Below are 19,504 nucleotides of genomic sequence, written 5' to 3'. Positions count from 1 at the left end.
GGCAGTGGCTAGGGTTGGTTGTGTTGGCCGGAGGTTGTTCGGGTCAAAGGGCACCCGTTTCTCAGCCCCTAAATCTCGATGTCAACGTAACTCGAGTAAGGCTGAGTTCATCGGCAGCAAGAGCCGCGGTGCCGTGATATGTATGATTGATTCCTGGGAGCGAGTACTCCGGGCCGAGACCAGTTTCGCATGCGGCTTACAAGGGAGCCCCAGGAAAATACCACCCAAGGTAGGCTCCGGGAATACCTTTCAATAATTTTAGTGACCGAGCGCAGAGACTATTGGAAGAGAATGCGTATGTTTTTTTATCTGCCGTTACAGGTTTATACGAACATTGTTTTATGGGAAGCTGAAGATGTTACACATTCTACCCGACGTGTCCAGGGGGGTCGCAGCCTTACAGCTACTTACAGACCCGGGTATTACGCACTGTCGCTCGAGCAAGACATTTGTCTAGGGTTACTCCGGGCCGAGTTGTCCACCTATACGAGTCGAGTCAGGCAAAAAGTCTCAACGACGCGTCATCTGGACGTCAAGTTTGCCCGGTGGGTGGTGGAAGGAAGGAAGGAAGGAATGATGGATGAATGTATGGATGGATGGATGGAATGAGCCAAGTCACCCCTTGCCTGCCGACTGATACGGCACGGGACACCTTGTTTACTCCAGTTACACCGAGTCTCGTTGATTGAGACACTGCCATCGGGGGTAGTACCAAAATCATGCCCGCCTCTGAACTACCTCGAGCCCATGAGAATCTATAAATTGCCCGTGTTCAACCACATCTGCTTCCATCACATGTGTCAGTTCATATTCACCAGCTAGCTTTATACCTCTGATACCAACTTACAAGCCCAAATACGAGAATAGTTCAACACCAGCCCACCAACATGATCTCTACTACCCCCGCCGAGGCGGGTGAGTCAGCCGATCTGTTGATCTTTGGAGACCTCACAGCGAGCTTCGATGTAGAGCTTCGACGCTTGCTTCATGTCAGAGGAAACGAGGCGATGACTTCCTTCTTTGAGCGCGTGGCCTTGCGCCTTCGACAGGAGCTGGGTCGGCAGCCATCAGCCATACAAAACATGTTCCCCCGCTTCACAACTCTCATTGACCTGGTGTCTGGATTCGGTGACAAGATGGACGGAGAGCCAGTCATGCAGTTTTTCCTAATGACGGTCTGCCAGTTGGCCAAGTTTATCCAGTAAGTCTTACACAACGAACGACCTCCCGTTACATCGGATCGTGGCTCTCTCTAATGCTTCATCTTGTAGCTTTGCCTCGGGGAGACCTTTTCCATCACCGCAAAATACCTACCTCCTTGGCATTTGCACCGGCTCGTTTGCTGCTTCTGCCATTTGCGTCTCTCAGTCCGTGCCCCAGGTTGTCGTGGCCGGAGTAGAGGCTACCATGGCCGCTTTCCGAACAGCGCTTCGCTCAGTGCTGCAAAGAGACATGATCACCACGGCCGGGAACAAGAACTGGTCTGCTGTGGTTTCGCGCGATAAGCCAGTGAATGACTTGATCGTCAAGTTTACGAACGACAATGTGGGTTCCTCCTCACGCGCCTTTTCCATGGGCAACGCCATGACGATGCTGACTCTCCAGAAGCCCTACCATGGCAAGCTATCCAATCTCTATATAAGTGCCACGACACCATTCAACGCTACCGTCAGCGGTCCCCCCGATTCATTGAACGATTTCTTTGCGCGGAATAACCTCGCACAGCATCGACTACCCATTGAGTCACCGTTTCATGCTCCCCACATCTTCCATGAAGCTGAAGTTGAATCTGTCCTGGAGGGTTTCCCGGCGGATGCACTCCACGAGTACAAACCTCGGATCCCCATCATCTCAGGCTCTACGGGAGGGTTGATTGATGCAGCCGACTTCAAGAGTCTGTTGCGAACGGCCAGCACCAGTGTGTTGCGAGAAATGGTTGAATGGGAGAAGATCCTCGCCACTCTTTCTGCGGCTTTGGGCGTGCGAAAGGTGGGAAAATGCAACGTCTACCCATTCTACTACAATAGCACCTCGCTCTTGTCTTCACACCTGACTCATGAGGCAAGCATGGAGGTCGCTGTGCATAACATGATCGGGGCGCTTCCTGCGCAGCAACCGATCAGGCCTACAGGCCGACTTGACCAGAGCAAGATTGCCGTGATCGGCTATTCCGGTCGATTCCCTGAAGCGACGTCCAACGACGAGTTTTGGAATCTTCTCCGAGCTGGTCGTGACGTCCACCGCACCATCCCCGAGGATCGATTTAACTGGGAAACATACCACGACCCGACGGGGAAGAAGAGAAACACGAGCAAGGTCAAGCATGGCTGCTTCATCAACGAGCCCGGGCTGTTCGACACGCAGTTCTTCAACATGTCGCCCCGCGAAGCAAACAGTACCGATCCAGCACACAGGCTCGCAATCACGGCTACCTACGAGGCAATGGAGATGGCCGGCATGGTGCCCAACAGGACTCCCTCGACACAGCAAGATCGCATCGGAGTCTTTTTTGGCGTCACAAGTGATGACTGGCGAGAGGTCAATAGCAGCCAGGACGTTGACACTTACTTCATCCCCGGGGGGGTCAGAGCCTTTATGCCTGGACGGATCAGGTATGTACAGTCGATGAATGCTGCAGGAGGGCAGGAGTACACGGGACGTTCTCTATTGACACAGTGTAGTTACTTTTTCAGGTTCTCCGGCCCCAGCCTCTGCATTGATACGGCCTGCTCATCCAGCTTTGCCGCCATTCAGTCGGCCTGTGGCTACTTGCTGAGAGGCGAGTGCGATACTGCGGTTGCGGGCGGCACGAATGTCCTCACCAACCCGGACATCTTTACTGGTTTGGATCGTGGTCATTTTCTGGCCAAGTCTGGTAGGTCCTACTCACATTACATGCTGGTACAATCTCCAAGAGACCGTTCAAGCTGACCGGTCACCCTGACAAAAGGCAACTGCAACACCTTTGATGACGAGGCTTCCGGATACTGCCGGGCCGAAGGTGTCGGCGCGGTGATCCTCAAGCGTCTGGAAGATGCCCTCGAGGACCAAGACCCGATCTTCGGCGTCATCGCCGGATCCAACACCAACCACTGCGGCCAGACAGACTCAATCACTCGACCTCACGAGGGGGACCAAGTCTCCGTCTTCAAGCGCGTCCTGCGATACCAAGGCGTCGACCCCAACGACATCAGCTACGTGGAGATGCACGGCACCGGAACGCAGGCCGGCGACGCCACGGAGATGCGTTCCGTGCTCTCCGTGTTCCTCCCCGACCAGCGGCGCGGTGCCGACCGGCCTCTGTATTTGGGCTCAGCAAAGGCCAACGTTGGACATTCTGAATCAGCGTCCGGCGTGGTGTCCCTGATCAAGGCGCTGATGATGATGAAGAATAACGAGATACCGCCGCACTGCGGCATCAAGACGCGCATCAACAGGAACTACCCGACGGACCTTGCCCAGCGCAACGTCCGCATCGCCTCCAGGCCCACACCCTGGCGGCGGGAGGATTCCGCCGGTGGAACGAGGAGGATGTTTTTGAACAACTTCAGCGCGGCTGGCGGCAACACTGCAATCCTCCTGGAAGATGCCCCGAGTCCGCAGGAAGATACCGTGCACTCTCAGGGGCAGAGAGAGCGTGGCACGTACTTGGTCGCGGTCACGGCGAAATCCGCAAAGTCTCTCGCTGCTAATCTGGAGCGCTTGGTGTCGTTCCTGGAAGAGAACCCCTCCTGCTCTCTCCCAGCGCTCTCTTACACGACCACGGCCAGGCGGATCCATCACGGCTACCGGGTCGCCTTCTCCGGTGCTTCCATCGCCGCTGTTCTGCAGGAGCTCAAGCTGCGGGCTCAGTCCCAGTCTCAGGTTCAAGTCCCCAGGCGGCCATCACCCAGAGCACCAAAGGTCGCCTTCGTCTTCACAGGACAGGGCAATCTCTATACAAGCATGGGCCGGGAGCTATACGAGACCGTCCCCAGCTTTCGCGAGGACCTGGTTCAGTTCAACAACATGGCGCAGCAGCATGGCTTCCCGCCATTTCTTCCTCTCATCGACGGTTCCGTCCCGAGCCTCGAGGGCGTGGAGACATGTGTAGGCCACCTGGCCCTGGCATGCCTGCAGATGGCACTGAGCCGGCTTTGGAATACCTGGAACGTCCGCCCAAGCGTGGTCGTGGGCCACAGCCTGGGAGAATATGCGGCACTCTTCGCAGCTGGCGTCATCAGTGCCAGCGACGCCATCCTCTTGGTAGGCACGAGAGCAACGTTGCTGACGAGACATTGCACCCCCGGCACTCACGGCATGATGGCCATCAAGGCAGCCAAGGACAGCGTCTTGCCCCTGCTGGCAGATTCACCTTGCGAGATTACGTGCATCAATCAACCAGGCGGGACTGTCGTCGGGGGAGAGAAGCAGGAACTTGATAAGCTCGCGACCAAGGTCCAGGCGCTGGGCTACTCATTCGTACCGCTGGACATTCCATTTTCCTTCCACACTTCCCAGGTCGATCCTATCCTTGCCGAGTTTCAAAAGGCTGCGCAGAATGTCCAGTATTCTTCCCCAAACATCCCCATCCTGTCTCCGCTGCTCGGCCGTGTCATTCAAGATGGGGAGGCCTTTGACGGAGACTACCTTGTCCGAGCATGCCGCGGCGTGGTCAACTTCCAAGGCGCGCTGGAAGCTGCCAGGCTTGCCTCCATCGTCGATCAAGACACCATCTGGCTGGAGATGGGCTCGCATCCGGCCTGCTCTGGAATGATCAAGGGGACGTTGGGCCCCCAATCGACCACTCTTGCATGCGTCCGGAACTCGAAGTCACCATGGTCCTGCATCGTCTCGGCCCTTGAGCCCATGTACATCCAGGGCCTGGACATTGACTGGAACAACTTCCACCGAGACTCTGGCGAGTCTCACCAGGTCATCCAACTGCCGCGCTACAGCTGGGACCTGAAGAACTACTGGATTGCCTACAAGAATGACTGGCTCCTTACCAAGGGAGATTGCTGCTCCGGTACTGCCAAGAATGTGCAAGGAGCGGTAACCAATTCAGTTGCAGCTGCGGCTCGATATATTTCACCTTCAATTCAGCGCGTGCTGCAGGAAAGCCACACGCCCTCGCGGTCTACCATCCTGGCCGAGTCGGATCTATTCGACACTAGGCTGGTACATGTTCTCCGCGGGCACAAGGTGAATGGAGTGGCGCTGTGTCCATCGGTAAGTTGCTGCTGTGACGGGCCTGTGCCATGTTTACGATCAATGAGACTGACTTTCTGCAGAGTCTGTACGGTGACGTTGCTCTAACCGTAGGAAAAGCCCTTGTTGAAGGATGTGTTTCAGCCCACTTCACGGGCCTTGACGTTTGCGACGTCAAGGTCGACCGCCCTCTGATTGCCCATCCGTCGGAGACGTCCTGTCTATTCCGCGTCTCGGCCACGGCTGATTGGGCCTCGCAACTCATATCCGTCTCCATCTACAGCGTTGATCAGGCTGGCAATACGACGGCACACCATGCCAAGGCCAACGTCCGCTTGTCCGTCGACACGACCGCCTGGCTTGCCGAGTGGAACACGGTGGCTTATCTTATTCGCGGTCGGATTGCTTCTCTCGAGCGTGGTGTTGCTAGCGGCAACAGCCATAAGCTGAAGCGCTCCATGGTCTACAAGCTCTTTACTTCCATCGTCGACTACAGCAGCGAGTATCAGGGCATGCAGGAGGTTATCCTTGACAGTGAGGAGCTCGAAGCGGCGGCAAAGGTGTCCTTCCGCGTGGGTAAGCAGGGATTCTACATGAACCCGCATTGGATCGACAGCCTGGGCCACCTGGCCGGGTTCATCATGAACGGCAATGAATACTCGCAGTCTGACCAGCAAGTCTTCATCAATCACGGCTGGAGTCGCCTACGGTTCGGCGAGATTCCTCGCGAGGGCAAAGTCTACACCACGTACAACAAGATGCAGCTTGTAGAGAACAAGCTCTATGCTGGTGACACATATGTTCTGGATGGAGATCGTATCATTGCCATGTTTGATAGAGTCGCGGTGAGTCTTGCATGCCAAGTAACCCAACCATTCAACATCCAACACTACTAACGTTCTGCAGTTCCAAGCAGTCCCGCGCAAGATCATCGGCAAACTTTTACCCAATACAAACGACACGGCACCTGTGCCCAGCATCAAGAGACACACGCCTCCCAGCAAGGAGACGTGGCCGGCCGCTGCCCGCGCTGCTCCGGCACCAGTCCAAAGCCACACTCGGCGTCCGAGTGCAACGCCCCCTTCGGGAGACTTGGACTTCCCTCGCGTCTTGACAATCATCGCGGAGGAGGTGGGAATCGCGCCGACGGAGCTACAGCCCGACATCCAACTCGTCGACTTCGGCCTCGACTCACTGCTTTCGCTGACAATCTCCTCGCGCATCAACGACGAAATGGGGCTAGACTTGCCGTCGACGCTCTTCGCGGAACATCCAACAGTCAAGGACCTGCAGTCATACTTTGCGGCGGAGGGATGTGTTCCTAGAGAGACGCCGGAGCTTACATCATACAACTCCGATGATGAATCGTCAGACTCTACCGTCGCAGCCGACGAATTCCCTCCCGCCGACACCGGAGCCGTGACGGCCAGGATCCGCCAAGCAATCGCCGACGAGACGGGGATACCGGTCGACGAGCTCGAGTCTGCAGCCTGTCTTGCAGATCTTGGAGTCGATTCGCTGCTCAGCCTCACCATCGCAGACTCGCTCACCGAGGCTCTTGGTGCCGAGGTGTCTAGCGAGCTCCTGCTCGAGAGCAGAACCCTGAAGGACTTGGAGGCCACGTTAGGCAAGGAATTGGGCTGGAACGCTCCCGAGCTCTCTGGCATAAGCGACATTGGCACACTCAAGCCCTCGACATCAATCATCGTTAGTCCCCCAAAGGTGGTGGACCCAATCGTCGCCAACGAGCCGCATGCAACCTCCATCCTTCTCCGGCGCGCGAGCACCCCAGTCGCTAACCGTGTCCTGTTCTTGCTCCCAGACGGATCCGGCTCGGCCGCTTCGTACGCCTCGCTCGCCAAGCTGGATGCCGGCGTGAAAGTCTACGGAGTGAACTGTCCGTGGCGAACCAACCCGGAACAGATGACCCGACTGGGTGTGACGACGCACCAGGTCGTCGCCAAGTACGTTGCCGAAATCCGACGCAACCAACCCCACGGCCCCTACTATCTCGGCGGGTGGTCCGCCGGGGGCCTCTTCGCTTTCGAGGCGACCCGCGAGCTCATGGCCGCCGGCGAGGTCGTCGAGAAGCTACTGCTGATCGACGCACCGAACCCCATCGGCCTCGAGAACCCGCCCTCGCGGATGTTTGACTTTTTCGAGAGCGCCGGCGTCTTCGGCAAGATGACTGGCGGCAAGGTGGTGCCCAAGTGGCTGCGCCACCACTTCGACTCGACGGTGAACATGCTGGATGGCTACGTCCCCAGGCCGCTTCCCGGCGCGCCGCCATCGGTGGTCATCTACGCCCGGGACGGCATTTGCAAGGGCCCGGACGCGCCGCAGATGGAGACGGCGGCGGACGACCCGCGCGAGATGCTCTGGCTGCTGCGCGACCGGACCGACTTCTCGGCCGCCGGCTGGGCGTCGCTGCTCGGGCGCGACCGGATGAAGGTGCACGTGCTGAGCGACGTGAATCACTTTTCCATGATGGACGAGGGGCCGCGCATGGAGGAGATGCGAGGATATATTCGGGGGGATTTTTTGGATTTGTAATGCCTCTCAGTTTAGTTGTTTAATATCTCTATAGAATGAAGTACCACCAAGAGATTGTCATGTTCAACCACGTCCTCCGCACAACAAGAGAAGCTCCCATAGTCACACAGAAGAAGAAAAAAAGACGAAAAAGTAAAAAGAGCAAAAAAACATACAACAGCCGGTGTTCGCTGGTCGTCACCGACCCAACTACTAATCTGCCGATTAACAGCTTGTCTATGGGGGAGCAGACGGGACCCCGAATTCTCTGTTATCTATGGTCGTATGTGCCAGCTTTTCCTCAATCACCGCATATAACCAATTTGTTGTCTAGGTTTACTAGAATCTCGCGGCGCGACAGAGTCGGGGCAGAATAGGACTCAAGGAAATGGCGTATCAGGGTCGCGAATGGTATCGGAAAGCCATGCCGCAAGACACACCCTCGCAAGCCGCTCCATCTCGGCCCGGGCTGCGTCAGGAAGACATGGCACTTTAGGTGTATGGACTCATGCTAGAACTTGCAAGAGGAAGACTCTAGGACCCAAATCGACAGCCACAAGCACAGTTGGAAGAATCACAAGGGTACTTTTCAGACTCTTTTATGCAGGCTACACCAAGTGAACCAGATAGTGTGCCGATCGCGGGCATAATCCCGTAACTACAACGGGTGATCAGATGACCGTTTGTACACTGGCCGGAAACTAACACGCCCGCAGTCAGCAATCGGTCTGAATCCCAGTGGATAAGTAACGTATGTATGTAGGCTGCCTGTTAGTTGTCTATGAACATGGCTGGCCACCCCGATCGTCGCTGTATTGTCAATTTATCCTCCCAACAAGACAAAAACAGTCCAGACTTTCGCTCCAACTCGTCAAGGGTCAAGAAGAGTCCCTAAATGTACCGATATCCTGAACTTGTAAATGTTACGATATCCCCATCTTTTAACATCCAGCTCCATTCAGCTCCCAAAGAACCAGGCCACTGCTGGGCCACGATGATGGTCCTGGCGCCGGCTTCTGGAATCGACTTCTCCATGTCTAATAATAAGGTACGGTCACAGGAGTGTGCCAATTGCTTGGCCATGATGACCGGGGGCTTATGCATGCGCTTTCGCGAGACATGGGGATCAAGTGTGTATAAGTGTGAGACCAGTTGGGTCCATGACCCCGTGGGACGGGATATGCATAAAATGTGTGACCACCCTCCCTTACCAAAATGCTCCTGCTTCCCTTCTGCTCTTGTTGAGATGCGACGCCACTACTAACTAACCCAATAATCGCAGTAACACCAACACCACCAAAAGACTACAATGACAACCTCGTTTACATCATTCCTCATTGTAGCCCTCGCGCCGCTGTCGAGCATTGTGCGATCGAGGACGATCTGGTGCAGCTGTCGACGAGGCTGCACGAGGTCTTTGCAACGGTCGGTTTCGCCTACTTGATCAATGCGCCGCTGTCATTTGACCACGATGCTGTTTTCGGCATGGCAATGGACTTTTTCCGCCTCCCCGAGGAGACCAAGATGAGCGTGGCCAAGAAGACGTTTCGCAAGGCCAACGCAAACACCTACAGATGGCAAGTCTGTCTCTTTTGCATACACAACACGCGCACAACGGCCCCGGACTTCTGACTAACAAGATTCGGACATGCTAGATACTTCCCTGTGCAACCCGGCGCTGATTCTCAGAACCTCAAGTCCGGGTTTGAGCTCGGCCCGTCACATCGGCTGCCTGCTTCGTCGCGGCCGTCCAGCTCGCCCTTCATCCTCACCGAGCCCAACTGCTTCCCATCCTCGCCGCAGTTTACCTCGCGCGAAGCGTCTCGAGACCCTGTACGCGGAGCTCTCCTCCCTGTCCAGCACGCTCCTCGCGCTGCTCGCCTCGTCGCTCGCGGCAAGAACCCGGCGTCGTTCACCTCCATCCTGCGCAACAGCGTCTCGACGCTGCGCCTGCTGCGCTACTCCCGGCCACGGCGGGCCCAACACATCGTCCCCTTCCGAAAAAGAAGAAAGGCTGAGCTGCACGCCGCACACCGACTCGGGGCTGCTGACGCTGCTTCACTAGGACGCGACGGGCGGGCTGGAGGCGCGCAACGCCGAGGGCGCCTGGATCCCGGCGCCGTACGTGCCCGGCAGCGTCGTGGTCAACGTCGGCGACCTGCTGGCGAGGATGAGCGGCCGGTGGTTCGTGGCGACGATGCACCGCGTGCGCAGCACGAGCAAGGAGCGCTTCAGCATGCCCTTCTTCTCGGAGCCGGGCGTGGATGCCATGGTCGGGGAGCGCGGCAGGGAGGTCCGGTACGAGGAGTTTGTGCTCAACAAGATGGGCACCTGGGTCGAGTTTCAGGACGAGATGGAGAAGACGGAGATTATGAGCACGGTCAGCGCTAGCTCCGAGGTGCATGCCTATTAAAAAGACAAGTTTATCAGGAACAATTGTACGAGACACGGGCTGATGTGGCCCGGTCACGATGTGAGAATACAAGGAAATTGTCCTTTTTCGATCGCTTTTTGCAGGTCATTTAGGAATGAAACGCTCACAAACAGCTCCTATTAAAAGCCAGAGCCTGCTTGCTGGCTCATGCATGACCTTGCAAGACTCCCTTCGAGAGAGCAGTCCTTTTGCTTGCATCGGGGAGGCATGAGAATGAACTCGACGACCCGCCTCCCTCGACAAACTAGACTAAGTTTACCAGGAACTAACCACTTGGCTTGGTGTCCGAAACAAACGCCATCATCGGGCGGGAGTCCGTTGGCGCCTTGGCTCTGTTCAGCAGGATGGACGAGAGCTTTCCGGCTTCGGCTTCGCCTTGCGGCCGGGGTCGGAGGTCGGACCCGTTCTCAATCGGTGCAACGGCTTCGTGGTAGGCTTCAAGGTTATCTTTTTTTTTAAAAAAAATCTATTCAGACACGAGGTAGATCAGTCAGCCGATCTGCAGCCAGCGTGGAGACTGGCACGCATCTACCAGTAGAGGCATCTCTGTAGAAGTGTGCAGGAAAGCTTAGGTCCGGCCATTATCAAGAGTAAATTCAGGTGAAGCTATGTATGTAGCTTGTGTACTGAATCATGCAACTAAGCGCAAACAATAACTCTACCATCCGCCCCGTCTTTTATTCTTTTAATTAGTTTTTCGAGCAATTTACTATTGTTTTTCCTTCATCTGCCGTACTGTGCTTCAGTGTTAGCTCCGTGTGATCTCTGTGCGTGTGAATGAAACTGACTGAAGTGACTATGCTGGGAACAAGGTTGGGGGCGACTGTAGTTGTGGAAGCTTCCGCCTTTAGTTTATCAGAGCAAATAAAACCGCGACTTTCAACCAAGTCACTTTGGCCGAGTGGTTAAGGCGGTGCCCTGCTAACATAGTTTGTAAGGCATTACGTTCGCGTGCGTAGGTTCGAATCCTGCAGGTGACGGATCTATTTTTTGCCATCTCTCTCCTTTGACACGAGGAGTATTTCTTTTTAAGTGCTCGTAGCTACCCTATATACACGAGTGATGAAAGTTGTATGACGTTCTGCTGTTTATATTTATTACCTGTCTGAATGCGCTTACACGCTTACTGGAAAGTACTCCCAACTGGAAAGTAGCCAATTGTAACAAGCACCACACTCTATAGTATGCCACAAGATATAAAAGAGTCTCGTATCCCCCAGCATAGTATAGAAATTATTCGTCGGGCGTCTGTTTCTACTCTCGTAGCGACTCTAGCTAGCGTAATGGCTTCACCTAAGCTATTGTTAGGATTGCAAGTATCCCAAGCAGAAAACAAAGATAGAAGGGGCTTGATCGATCAAGTATTTGGGGGCGTGCAAACGGTCACGTAGTACGGCACCCAGCGTGCGCTGAGATGGCTGACTTCCAGGTGCACGAGGTACTGAGTGTGACTCGTATTGTGCTTATTCATTCATTCTATCTGACTAGGAAGAGTTATTGAACCATAGTAAGAAATAGAGTAGTGAACAGAATAGTGCAAAGGAAAGCTAAGTACCATGGGAATCTAGCACTAAAAACGGCAACGCAATCAACTATATCAGACAACTAAAACAGCGCAATCAATTACCACAGTCCCGGGCACTGCCGGGGCATCGTCAACGCGCTGTCTGGCGTAACCATGCCAATGCCTTATTAACGTTTTCTTGCACGAACACGTACCGCAAGAGCCAGCAGGGCGACTTTGCGCGAGTTGCTGGATGGCCAGATTAGGAGAGCGCTGCAGTCTCCCCTCTCACATGAGCACTGGCTGCATCGAACAAGAGAAAGATCCTGGGAGATCTCAGGGCCCCCGTCTCGCCACCTTTCCGGACCGACCCAAGAATTACGCTCACGGCATACTGGTAGGCCGACTTGACCTTTGCGTACTACAAGGAATTAATGGTAGGTAGCTGAAGCTCAACACAGTGCTCGACGTTGAGTTGGTACAGGTGCATCGTAGGTACTTTGGATCAATGGCTGATACAAGTACACAGATGTCCTGTTAATGGCTGATGGCCTCTTATCAATAGCTGATCTCTTATCAATAGCTAATGCCCCTCGGCAATGGCTGATGCAAAAAGTCGAGTTAGGCGAAGCAGGCAAAAAAATCGTACGACACCTGCAGGATTCGAACCTACGCACGCGAACGTAATGCCTTACAAACTATGCTAGCAGGGCACCGCCTTAACCACTCGGCCAAAGTGTCAATTGATGTAGATAGTATCGCTAATTTGATATAATAGTCTCTATTCTTCCTCATCACGCTGACCAGCTGGCTTACCCTGGATTGCGTTTACGAACAGAGGTACAAACATCGTAACTATCTTGTGCTGGTTTTGAGTTCGTTTTCTCTCTTTAAAGAAGAATAGCCTCTCTTGAGTGTAAGAACGCACAACCATTAATCTTCTTCGTCAACGCTTTCCTGTGAAGCCGCGCAGCATTTTCGCAATGGCATTCCACGACGACAAACGCTGGAGGTGCTATGGACTGGTCCAAGCCATAGGCATGCGCTTCTGCGGAGCCCATGACTCTGAGGTTAGGCAAAGTATCGGAGAGGTTGCTCACATGGTATGCAGACTGAATCCCTCGAATTCTGTACAGACATCGATAGCCAACTCTCCAAAAGGCGTCTCGAACAAGTGATCAGCCAAAATATAATGTTTCGCCAAACCCGAAGAACGAATGCATCCGGCTAGTTATGACCAGAAAACGCCAACTGCCCGTGTCTCTTATAGCCCTTTTGCTATGGAAGTCTAGCAATGCTACACTGAAATCCCGCGGCGCGCACCGAGAAGCAGTATACACAGTCACGGGGTATAATAACGAGAGTGTAAGAGTGATAATGCCAGATTCTAGTTTACAGGTGTCATCTCATCTAGCTATTTCGGAGGCTGCCAATGCTGTGAACTGCTTTGGCTTCTTTGACAGTTGCCCTCGCTCTCCACTTAAGTGAAGGAGCCACCAGTGAGAAGAATGACTTGACCTACAACATGTTAGTAACGTTGCTCACTCAAAGAGATGACACTGGAGGCCACGAACCGTTGACCCATTCGCTATCAGCGTGTGCCAGGAAGGCGACGACGCGCGCAATGTCCTGGGGCACGGCAACCCTCTTCAGAGGACAGCAACCAGCCAAGCCCTTGTCGATCTCTGCCATGGACGAAGAGGGTGTTGCCCCCGGCGAGTAGCGCCAGGCGTTTCTACACACGCCGCTGTCAGCCAAGTCCCCAATAAGCGAGTTGGAGCATTCAACTTACTCGTCATACATGTCGGTCTTGACGCCGCCCGGGGCGATCGCGTTGACGGTGATTTGCTTGTGACCGCAGTCGACCGCGAAGCTGCGCGTAAAGCCCTCGACCGCCGCCTTGCTGCCCGCGTAGAGCGCGTGGTTGCCGATCCCGGACATGGTCGCCGCCACGGACGACGTGAAGATGATGCGGCCGCCGTTCTGCAGGTTCTTGTACGCGTGCTGGGCGACGAAGAACTGCGCGCGCGTGTTGAGGTTGAAGACGCGGTCGTAGTCCTCCTCGGTGACCTGGTCCTCCGGCTTGAAGACCTCGGTACCCGAGTTGGATACGACGACGTCAAGGCGGCCAAAGTGCTGCAGCGCCTCGTTGAAGAGCCGCGTGACCTCGGACACCTTGGAGACGTCGGCCTTGATGGCGACAGCGCGGCTGCCGGCCTTTTCAATCTCCGCGACGACCTCGGCGGCGGCCTTCTCGGAGCTGCCGTAGTTGACGACGACGGAGGCTCCTCGTTGGCCCAGCTCGAGGGCGATGCCACGTCCGATGCCTCGACCGGCTCCGGTGATGAGGGCCACTTTGCCCTGAAGAGTGTATGCGAGACGGTTGGTAGAACCCATTGGGGATAACTGAGAGGTTTATGATGTGAGTGTGTTGATGTCTTTTGAGGTGATGGCTGTTCTTGTATGGAGTGTTCTGATCTTTGTTCGGGCTGAGGGGATGTTGGCTTTTTAAGTCCTCCTCCTTGATTCAGAGGCCTACATTGTTCTTGGGATGGAGCCTGAACAGCAACAGTGCGCAGCGGCCTTGCGCGCCAACGGAGTCGGGTCGTTTTCGAGGGATAGACGCGAATGGTTTGGCCATCGAAGAAATAGCACATTCCTTCACAAAGTGCCACTACAGCAAAGTGAGTGTAACTGTTTCGCCACGCAAACGAAACAGACCGCGAACACAAGGTGTCTCGCGCTTCGTCCTCGCCTCTGTGCAGCTTGATCCGCTTCGCCAGCACAACCGGGAACGGCTCTGAGTCGTTCCCCATTGATAAGCAGCACAGAGCAATTAGTAACTCTTCGGGAGAATTGGCAACATGAAATGCACCGAGCAGACTTGAGCCGACCAGATGATTCGCTGAGTAGGTGCCAGGAAGAGCGGGTGTTGAGTCAGGCAGATAAGAAGCAGAGAGTATGATGAGCGAAAATAGCCTGAGCTGTTATGCCGAACAGATGATGAGCTCATCAAATAATAATTCTTCTAAGCATCTAATCAGAGAGCTTCCATAATTTATGAAACGTGAAGCGTCTTAGCACCGACAGCCATGCTGGTTAAAGTGGCATCAGAGCGGGTTGGGCTAGAAGTGCGTTGATGGACGGGACGTTTATTTTCATCGGCTCATCAAGCCGATCGGGTCATTACCAGTCCGTGCGGCCCGCGCGCTTGGAAACGGACACCCCAGGGACTTAGGATTAAAGCGAACTCCGAAAAGCGAAAAGGCGACGCAGCGTTCCGAAACAGAGGCTGGCAGTGCGACCGCACTGACAGGCAGTGTCTATCCTGCACATGCTTACTCCACGTATCAGGTGAAGGGGAGTTGGGAGCAAAACATGACGAGCCGAGCCGGAATCAAACGGCTGTACTTCTCCCGTCAATCTTCCATTTTTATGTTCTGCGACTCTTATAGATCATTTCCGTGGTGCTTGCGCAAGAAGATGGTAGAATGGAACTCATTTCACAACTCAAGGTGGCGTGGAGTGTCCAAATTGAAATAGTGATATAAAGATGAGTATAGATTTTCCTAATTTTCCCTGATAGTTACGGTGAAGCAAGAAAGCTCTTGAAACTGTGTTTCTATTCTGTACTGTACTTATAAAGGAGGCTATTAGTCTTTGAATGAGCCCTTGAACACCTTTTCAAAGTCATGCTCATTCCATCGAACCAACGGAGCTAGACCAGCAAACTTCCACACTCCGTCAACTTTGGTATAGAAGTGCTTGTTAGTCGCGTGGCTATGGCCCTGCAATTTGACCGTCTGCAAATCCGGTGCCGTGTAAACCTGGTGGGCGGCCCTCAACTGATGATATCCAACAATTTCAGTTTCGGAAATCCGCTCCCAGCGCGTCGCGCCGAGCAGATGCTGCGTCTTGACGCATTGATCACCGAGAAAGTCGTCGTTGGACACCATAGCTACGAAGTCGTCTGCCGGCATGGCTTCCCATACAGCCTTGCCAATCTTGGAGTAGTCAACGTAGAGCGTCGGAGCGACGATGCCACGCAGACGAGACCAGTCCTAGAGAAGTTAGTAAGTAGCTGTTGGATTGGAATGAAAGTTTTGGAGAGTTTTGTACTTTTGCGTCGTAACTATCTCCCCAGTCGAAGAGCAATGCCGATACATCAAGATAGTCTAAGTCGTGAGCGAGGGTAATGAACCCGATTGCTTCAAGTGCCGCTCACCCTGAAATGAAATGGCATTGGAAGAGCTTCTAGCTCTAAAATCAGCGGAGGGGGAAGTCATTTTGCCGTGGGTAGAATGTTGCCAACGGAGTGAGCATGTTGCGCAAGTGTCGAGGCGACAGAGCGTAGTTTTATAGGTGAAGGATTTCCTCTGGCATCATGTGGTGGTTATGCATCGGGCAGTTAGTCCACGAAACAGTGATTTGAGACGTGGAGCGAACTGATCGGGATTCATTGTACTACTTGATGGTTGATCGTATAATCAGCAAGGCTCGGGTCAACTATTCCGACGCTGAAGTTGCAGTGCGACTTGGTAAAACCACCCGGGCAAGAGGTCGGAAACTCCACGACGCCGACGAGACGTCTTTACCCATGTAATCGGGGCAGTGTCACACTGATTGGGGGAGTGAGATTGTCGAAGCCTGAAACTGGCTGGGATTTTCTAATCATGTCACAATTGATCCGAAGCTTGGAGAAACTGAACGTACCACCAAATCTAGATTTGGCTCTTATCGATCCCCCGAGAATGAGATTTTGCAAAAAAGTATCCTCTGTTGGACAAGGAGACTAGACGTGCGAGACAATCAGACTCCCGATGAAAGACTGTAATACTGCTACTCCAAGATGTTATGGGCGACCGAATCGACAGTACGAGGAGGAGTTACATGACGCCAAGCAATATCTGCAGTGGTGATGATGTTTTGGTTAGTCGATGAGCTCTATTTATAGGTACATAGGTACAGAGGTACATACATATGTACAACATGCACATACTGTACATAGGTGTTGTGGTGCTGAGGTTACCCTGGGGGGATTTCCAGCAGCAGGTTACTGCTGGGGGTCGTCATCGATCGACTGTTAAGCGTTGAGCTCTAGCCCGTGCTATTACTACGGCGAAGGCTGGGTCAAAGACCCTGTCCATAACAGTTGCATTTGGTTAATTGCGACCTAGATGCTTTGTTAATTTTCTAGCAATTTGGTGAAAGCAATCAGCCTGAGTGAGGTTGGGCAAGGAGGGCTATGTGCATAGCTTGAGTAGCCCTTCCCTTTACTATAGCTGACTACCTCTAAATTCACCAGCGAGATCCTGGGGGTGGCCCCGAAACGAGGTAATACACACAAAGACATCACGCGCAGTTTTGTACGACCTTTGGTTCGCCTCACAGACCATTGCTTTGTCGTCAGCCTTGTTCTAAGCACATCAAAAGGAGAGCCAGAGCCAGGCCAGCCTGTGTCGGGACAGCCAACCTCGAGGAAAGACTCCGACACCGCCATCACTCTACCAGTAAGTTAGATACAGCGTCATCACTCTAACTAACTAATCTGGTAGCCCAGTACCTGCAAACAGGCCCTGTTGTCGCGGCCCCCGCTGGACTTGGCTTCGTTTTAGCCCGCCCTTTCCTCCTAGACCCGGACCGGACTCACCTGGAACTCAACTGAACTCAACTGACTCTCCTCCCGTCCGTTCGGTCCATCCCATTTTATCCATCCTCTTCCACAATCTCAAGACGACATCATCGCTCAGCCGTTGCGCACCAATCATCACGGGATCCCAACTACCGCCTACTCGACACCCCGCCGCCAATTGGTTGGTGAATTGGCCAACGGTACTCGGCACATTCGCTGCTATATGTGTGGTAGCGAGCGCCCGCCACTTCGTCCCCAGCAAATCCATCTCGAGTGCAGCGCCTCCCATCACCGTCTTTTTGCTCTTTCCACCATTCCCACCATTCCCCCCACGGCCAGTGTCTCACCGCAACTGCAACGCTGCAACCGCATCATCTCCTTTATCCAGCCTATCCAGCGTTGCAACGAGCTGCCTCTCCCCCGACATCGCAGTGTCCTCTTTGGTCCACGTTTCCTGCAACCCGCAGCCCAATTTCGGCACCACCCCCCTCCTCTCGCCGCCCATCCAACCGAATAGCCCTGTCGACGCCTCCTTGCTGTGCTGTCAGCGCAGCCCTTTCAGCGAACCATGGCACGAGAAAGAGACGGGGACAGCGCATCTGCAGCCCCCGATGGCCAATCAAAGCATCGCGACCCCGACGCACACAGCGACATCTCTGCAGCTGCACACCAGCACCGTCATAAGCCGCAGCATCAAAAGCACCACCACGTCGGCGGCCGACTTCATGCCCGCGTCCCCTCCTCCAAGGTCCTGCACACAAAGTCGCACCAGCATGGTCAGGCCGCGCCCAGGTTAACTAGGCGCACAACCTCCCCCGGCGACCGCGAGTCCAATCGCCGCCCAAACTATCATCGCCGCGTCAATAGCGAAGCCAAGTTGTCGCGCGACACCTCCTCCGGCAACCTCCCCAAAAGCGCATCCCAGTCTAGTCTCAAGCGCAATCGATCCAGCATCGAAGTCTCTAAGCGCAACCGCTCTTCCGATAAGCTGCCGCGCAATACTAGCAGCTCAGCCGTCAACAAGCACAAACCCAATAAATCCCAGGTCACCTTCGACATTGGCGTCGATGATCCCGAAGACGAATGGGTCGATGCGAGCGGTTCCAATTCACCACACATGTCCAGAAAAAGCTCACTCCTCAACAGTGGGCAGTCTTCCCTGCAGCGGAACCCCGCGTCAACTGGCAATTCCAGACCACAGACGCCCAACAAGCCTACGCAGCCATTCCCAAATACTTCGCCCTCCGAGCAAGAGCGACTGCGCCACAAGGAATATCTTACCTCTCGCGTGCTGAAGCGCACTATGTCGCACGGCGCAACAACGCAGATGGCCACCCAAATGGCCCAGGCCAATCTCCCACGCCATTCTCCGGAATCAGACGTTCCCAATGCATCCCTCTCGACACCTGGCACCCAAGACGGCCTAATATCGAGATTTGTCGAGACTCCCGGATCAGGCATCATCAGCGAGGGCTCATTCTATCATCCTTCCACTGGCTCGCAGCCGCCACCAGTCTCTCCACGCGTCCATTCCTCTTCCAGCCTTTCACAAAACGGCTCAAAGCATCTGATCCCTGACATTGATGACAGCGCTCTTGTGCCGAAAGCGTCTGGACGCAGCACTGCTCCCAGGGCAGAGACCTCCCGGACACAACAAAAGTTGAATCTGCAGCGCCAGAGCTCCGCACTCGAACCTGGTCAGGCTGTTGGGGCTGTTGGGGGCGTTGCCGGGCCTTTGATTGGTATCACTGGGGCAGGTTACGACGGCGCCAGTAGCCGTGATCCACGCGTCAACAGGCTGATGGAAAGGACTGGCATGGAATATCTCGTGGTGCGAAGATGTCAGAACCCCATTGTCCGCTCGCTTAATCGTCTCAACCGTCTACCTGACCTTGAAAAGAGCAAGCGCATCCCTCGTCCTGCCACACCTCTTACTAACGGCAAAAGAACGGCAGCTGAAACATCGGGCCGGCATACACGTAACGTGAGCATGCCAGACTCGAGACCGACCGCAGCAGCGCCGAGACGGGTGGCGACTATACGGAGCAGCGGTGCGGGCTCCAGCTTCGAAGGGGATGACGCGGGCCGATTGAGCGAAAGGATGAGCGGCTCCAGTGCTACAGAGGAGATCAACGATACCGCAACGATACTGAGAAACTTGTGGGAGAAGTCGATGGACCTGAGCGCGAGCACTGACTGACGGCGTTTTGAC

At 54.5% G+C, this 19,504-nt stretch overlaps 5 protein-coding genes across 5 annotated transcripts; 3 read left to right on the top strand and 2 right to left on the bottom strand.

Annotated features, from left to right (window-relative positions):
* Positions 1 to 887: 887 nt before the first annotated feature.
* Positions 888 to 7,743, top strand: ISF_02537 (Beta-ketoacyl synthase; the record flags this gene model as incomplete). The annotated part of the gene is made up of 6 exons (XM_018846143.1): positions 888 to 1,201; positions 1,272 to 2,612; positions 2,682 to 2,875; positions 2,951 to 5,211; positions 5,274 to 6,035; positions 6,097 to 7,743. The coding sequence occupies 6 exons, from the start codon at positions 888 to 890 to the stop codon at positions 7,741 to 7,743; spliced, it is 6,519 nt and encodes a 2,172-aa protein (XP_018706850.1).
* A 973-nt stretch (positions 7,744 to 8,716) lies between these two features.
* On the top strand, positions 8,717 to 10,135 carry ISF_02536 (2OG-Fe(II) oxygenase; the record flags this gene model as incomplete). The annotated part of the gene is made up of 4 exons (XM_018846142.1): positions 8,717 to 8,852; positions 9,005 to 9,303; positions 9,421 to 9,711; positions 9,788 to 10,135. The coding sequence occupies 4 exons, from the start codon at positions 8,717 to 8,719 to the stop codon at positions 10,133 to 10,135; spliced, it is 1,074 nt and encodes a 357-aa protein (XP_018706849.1).
* A 3,005-nt stretch (positions 10,136 to 13,140) lies between these two features.
* ISF_02535 (NAD(P)-binding domain protein) lies at positions 13,141 to 14,057 on the bottom strand (the record flags this gene model as incomplete). The annotated part of the gene is made up of 3 exons (XM_018846141.1): positions 13,141 to 13,178; positions 13,235 to 13,395; positions 13,453 to 14,057. 3 exons carry the CDS (start codon positions 14,055 to 14,057, stop codon positions 13,141 to 13,143), a joined length of 804 nt encoding a protein of 267 aa, XP_018706848.1.
* A 1,256-nt stretch (positions 14,058 to 15,313) lies between these two features.
* Positions 15,314 to 15,946, bottom strand: ISF_02534 (conidial pigment biosynthesis scytalone dehydratase Arp1; the record flags this gene model as incomplete). The annotated part of the gene is made up of 3 exons (XM_018846140.1): positions 15,314 to 15,721; positions 15,780 to 15,835; positions 15,886 to 15,946. 3 exons carry the CDS (start codon positions 15,944 to 15,946, stop codon positions 15,314 to 15,316), a joined length of 525 nt encoding a protein of 174 aa, XP_018706847.1.
* A 1,914-nt stretch (positions 15,947 to 17,860) lies between these two features.
* Positions 17,861 to 19,492, top strand: ISF_02533 (hypothetical protein; the record flags this gene model as incomplete). Its single annotated transcript, XM_018846139.1, has 1 exon — positions 17,861 to 19,492. The coding sequence occupies one exon, from the start codon at positions 17,861 to 17,863 to the stop codon at positions 19,490 to 19,492; it is 1,632 nt and encodes a 543-aa protein (XP_018706846.1).
* Between the last annotated feature and the right edge of the window lie 12 nt (positions 19,493 to 19,504).

The sequence above is a fragment of the Cordyceps fumosorosea genome (genome assembly GCF_001636725.1).
Source record: "Cordyceps fumosorosea ARSEF 2679 chromosome Unknown scaffold_4, whole genome shotgun sequence".
NCBI classification, from domain to species: domain Eukaryota; kingdom Fungi; phylum Ascomycota; class Sordariomycetes; order Hypocreales; family Cordycipitaceae; genus Cordyceps; species Cordyceps fumosorosea.
The sequence above is the reverse complement of the archived record's forward strand: the minus strand, read 5'-3'. Positions and strand labels throughout refer to the sequence as shown.